Source organism: Trypanosoma rangeli (assembly GCF_003719475.1).
Source record: "Trypanosoma rangeli strain AM80 chromosome Unknown Tra_15.4_contig_00250, whole genome shotgun sequence".
NCBI classification, from domain to species: domain Eukaryota; phylum Euglenozoa; class Kinetoplastea; order Trypanosomatida; family Trypanosomatidae; genus Trypanosoma; species Trypanosoma rangeli.
Window position 1 is genome coordinate 5,113 of NW_021705995.1, and position 4,108 is coordinate 9,220.

At 59.8% G+C, this 4,108-nt stretch overlaps 4 protein-coding genes across 4 annotated transcripts in view, besides 1 other annotated feature; all 4 read right to left on the reverse strand.

Annotated features, from left to right (window-relative positions):
- Positions 1-94: 94 nt before the first annotated feature.
- TraAM80_06648 (uncharacterized protein) lies at positions 95-1,900 on the reverse strand (the record flags this gene model as incomplete). Its single annotated transcript, XM_029383482.1, has 1 exon — positions 95-1,900. One exon carries the CDS (start codon positions 1,898-1,900, stop codon positions 95-97), a length of 1,806 nt encoding a protein of 601 aa, XP_029236648.1.
- Positions 1,901-2,020: 120 nt separating this feature from the next.
- Positions 2,021-2,050: a microsatellite.
- A 62-nt stretch (positions 2,051-2,112) lies between these two features.
- On the reverse strand, positions 2,113-3,450 carry TraAM80_06649 (tyrosine decarboxylase; the record flags this gene model as incomplete). The annotated part of the gene is made up of 1 exon (XM_029383483.1): positions 2,113-3,450. The coding sequence occupies one exon, from the start codon at positions 3,448-3,450 to the stop codon at positions 2,113-2,115; it is 1,338 nt and encodes a 445-aa protein (XP_029236649.1).
- A 56-nt stretch (positions 3,451-3,506) lies between these two features.
- Positions 3,507-3,953, reverse strand: TraAM80_06650 (uncharacterized protein; the record flags this gene model as incomplete). The annotated part of the gene is made up of 1 exon (XM_029383484.1): positions 3,507-3,953. One exon carries the CDS (start codon positions 3,951-3,953, stop codon positions 3,507-3,509), a length of 447 nt encoding a protein of 148 aa, XP_029236650.1.
- A 106-nt stretch (positions 3,954-4,059) lies between these two features.
- TraAM80_06651 (tyrosine decarboxylase) overlaps positions 4,060-4,108 on the reverse strand; it is a gene marked incomplete at both ends in the record, with an annotated part of 789 nt that continues 740 nt past the window's right edge. Inside the window, one exon of the mRNA XM_029383485.1 lies at positions 4,060-4,108. This exon is cut by the window's right edge and continues 740 nt beyond it. Within this exon, the coding sequence (XP_029236651.1) occupies positions 4,060-4,108 (49 nt within the window).

A 4,108-nucleotide genomic window follows, 5' to 3' on the forward strand; every position in this document is an offset into this window, starting at 1 on the left:
AGCCGCCCATAAAGGTATCACTTCACTCCCATTGAAGTGGTGTCAGCTGCAGGCTCCGTGACGACACGTGGTGCCAGCCTTCCACTTGCAGTGTCTACACGCTCAGATTAACGCTGCCGCCGTCCCTGTCGCGCGCATGCGTAGTGGTTGTCCTGCTTGTCCCCGACCGCTGCTGTTGCCTGGGCTTCACTTCGGAGTCCTCCTTGTGTACCCGCGTGCGTGTCGTTGCCGCCTCTGGCTTGCGACGTCCATTCTCCTTCAGCGACACATTTTCTGCGGTGTCCAAGCACCCCACCGTCTCCGCCTCCTCAATCCTCGGCTCCTCCGTGGCTGATCGCCTCCGCCCGAAGCGGTGATAGAGCTTGTTGCTGTCATCCCCCCACGCCACCTCCCTGCGGCGCACAGACTTCAAAACCCGGCTTTCCAGCTCAGAGAGACGCAGCAAATTCTCCGAACGATGGCTTGAAAAATAGTCGTGCACGCCGTCATCGTTGCTGTAGTCGTCTGCCTGCTTCTCTGCAGCAGGAATGCTGCCATCCCCGCCTACCGTGGCGCCCAACATCACTCTTGCGTGGGCGCTTCCCCTGCCCCGCAGCAGCAGCGGCGTCCTAGTGGTGGTGGTGTCCTTCTTCGCCGTTAGTTCGTTCTCCCCCTCACCGGCGGTCCCAGTCTGTGCCGCCGCAGCCGTTGGATGCGCCCCGCCGAGACCCTTCATGGCCCGAAGGTTGTCCATGTGGACCTTCTTGTAGTACTCCATCCACTTCGGCAGAACCTCCACGAGCTGCCCGCTGACCCGCATCTGCCAGTCCGTCTGAATTCGCGTAGCGGCTGAAAAGACGTTTGTTAGCTGCTTCTGTTTTGGAAACGGCACAGCAATGTCATTAGCGCGCAGGAGTTGAATTCCAAGGTACGCGAGGTCCGTGTTACCTGTCTCCTGCCCCACTCCTAGAAAAAGATCGGCTGCCATGGTAGCTCGTGCACGCTGGTTGTCGGTGGGAAACTTCAAAGCAGCCGGTGCACGGCCATTCGCAAGGCCAAGAATGAGGCCAGGCAGGACCTCCAGCACAGCCCGCTTGCGCAGAGGCACCAGCAGGTCCATTGCCAACTGTCGGAGAAACGGGACTAGCAGCTCCTCTGGCAGCCCATGCTTATGCACCGCCGCCGTCAGTGGCATCACCGGCTCCACGTCTTCGTAGAAGGCATCAAGCCCCTCACACAGCTGCCGCCATGCCTCCGGCCCCATTCCCTCCTCGACGCACGTAGGATTTTGAAGTGTCAGAGCGCCATCTGTAAACCAGCGACACATCACTTCGCCTGGGCGTGTGCTGTTCGGCGCGAGTCCACGCTCCAGCAGCACCGACACCACGTCCACGAAGGGCGTGTACAGCAGGTAAAAGATAGACCGCGAGTAGGAGGAGACGTTGAGGCGCACCTGGTGCTCAATCTCAGTGGTCGAGAGCTCCTCTGCGGGGCCCGCCGTCAGCCCGCCAGTGGGGTCGTCAAACAAATTCATCTCCAGCGCATCGAAGGCGTTGGCCACATTCCGCGTACGCCCAGCGTATCCAACTGCGTCGAACTTATTCAGCGTCCCCCGGCAGTGCTGCAGGCAAAGACCTCTCGCGGAAGCGTCGCAGGTCTGCGCCAACGGCGCAACACGCCACCTCCAGCAACCACCGCCGCCAACGCCACGTGGCCCGCTAAGCGCAAAACCATATCCATGACGCAAACTACACACCGACGCCCCTGCAGACCTGGCGGCTTCCGGAGGCAACCCCGAAACGAAAGACGCAGCCGCGGAAAAGCGTGGTGATAGTCGACGCATCGGCACAGAGACTTTTGACTTTTGCAAGTCGCTCAAGACTCTAGCAGAGGGGAAAACCGACACGGCGAACAAAAGCATATACACAAAAGAAAACTGAGAAAACACAATTAGGAGGCAACCTTCACAAATTTTCACTTCAAACGCCGCGTCACGACGTCCCCACTCCAAAGCAACAAACTAAGAAGGTGAAGGGGAGCCCATACACACACACACACACACACGCACACATCCAGTGACCGCCCACTGCCACACAACGCGCATGACTTTCCAAAACATCGCGCCAAAAAGATTCACGTCACCAATTTAGATGTCGTCGCTGCCGTCAGGGAAGCAGAGTCGTTGCTCCACGCATCGGCAACTTTCTTCAGCGAATCCACCAGTGCGTCCACGTCACACCGACGCATGCACGCCTCTCCATCATCACCGCCCGCGGCAAGAGAAACGCAGACGTGCACGCGCCGTTGTATCCGCGTAAGGCCGAGCGACACACGGTGCGGGAAGCCGCCGCCCTCAATTCCGCCCATCGTGTCAGATGAGGCGAGAACGTCGCTCCAGCGCTTCATGAGAGCTGTCGTCTCTTCATCTGCAAGTGTAAGCCAACGGAACAACACCATACCAAAGCAAGAGGCATGCACGGAACAGTCAAACCGCCCATCAGCACGCACGCGCTGTTCAAAGTAGCGCAGGGCAGCCTGATGACCCCGCACAAGACGACCCATCGACGCAGGGTTGCAGGGCATAAGCATGAGAGCCAGGCGGATGATTTCGCTCGAGCGCATCTCAGGGCAATCCAGCCGCAAAGGAAATGAATCCACCACACCCGGCGTGCACCACATGTTTCCACCTGCCTCATCCTCGGCATGCATCCGCCGCATCGTCACTGCCACCTTCGCCGTCTCCGCAACGTACAACAGTGCGGCAGAGGAGTTGGCTGAGAGTGTTGGCAGAAATGAGGTTGAGATGCCAACGTGAATGGAGTCCGCAAGCAGGGCAGCCTTATGAAAGGCCAATGTACGTTGCTCCCACATTTGCTCAGCCACGGTGTCCATTTCTTCCACAAGTGTAGGTCCCATTCTTTGCGCTGATTCCTCCTTCGCAACAGGCGCAGCAGCAGCAAGTGCCAAGCCAGAGTGACTGGCGTCGATGTGAAACCACACTTTCACTCGGCGGCAGAGTTCTGCAAGCTCCTCAAGCGGATCCACGGCGGCCGTCGTGAGGGCCCCAAATACGCCACACACCAACAAGGGGTAGAGTCCGTGTGCAACGTCCTCTGCGAGTGACGCCTTCAGCATTTCCAGCTGCATCGGGTAGTTGTGGACGTGTGGGGAATACACGGTCTGCAGAACTCGGATGTGTTGTATGCCGATGCAGCGCGCCGCCTTCCGCAGCAGTGGTTGGCACTGATCGCTGCAGTAAAGCACCAGTCGCTGCGTCAGGCGTGCCTCCTCCTCTGGACCGGAGAAGTGGGCACTGAGGTAACGAGCATGTGCCTGGGTCCGGGCAGTTGTGAGGAGCACAATAAGGCTCTCCAGTGACGTGCTGTGCAGCATTCCCCCACCGCCGCCGGCACCCACAGTACGGCCTCCACTACCATGAGCCGCGGGATGCTGTGAGGCTGCGATCTGCATTACACGAGGAGCATCGCGCAGTTTTGTGGAAGACTGCTGAGACCCATGCTGCTTCTCTATCGTTGCGTCCCTTCCCACACGTGGGGCCCATAAGAAACGTGCTGGCAGGCGCAAGAGCACCGCCACCGTGTTCGCCACGTCCTTCTCAAGTGATGCGAGCGAGTTGCCGTCCATGCCGTGCGTGGGGGCGAAAGCTCCTCCGTTTCCTGCCCCATCTCTTTCTCTCTCTCTCCGTGGGAGGGCACCGCGTCACTCCCCCGCAGCCCGGCCAGCAGTTGCGGAAACACCGCGTCCTGCTCCTTCCGCGATGAGACCACCACAACCATGCGGCCCACCGAGGATGAAGGCGCCGCCGCAGAAAACGTCATAGCGGCGTCGTGTGCGGGACGCTGCGTGCCTGCCACATCCGAGTGTCCCACGCCGTCAGCGTGAGATGCGCGAAAGTGTCGCGTGACAATGCCTAGCAGCCGACGTAGCTTCGCAGCCTCAGCACGTTCAAACATGTGCTGGGCGGCGTGTTCCTCGGCCTCGCCCACAGTCACCTCCTCCAGTGTGTGCTGTACACCGTCCCACACCGTGTCATCGCGTAGACGGTAGCGATTCACCACGTCAGGGGTCTCCTGGAGCAGCGTTTCCTGCAACCACCCGTCGACCTCGT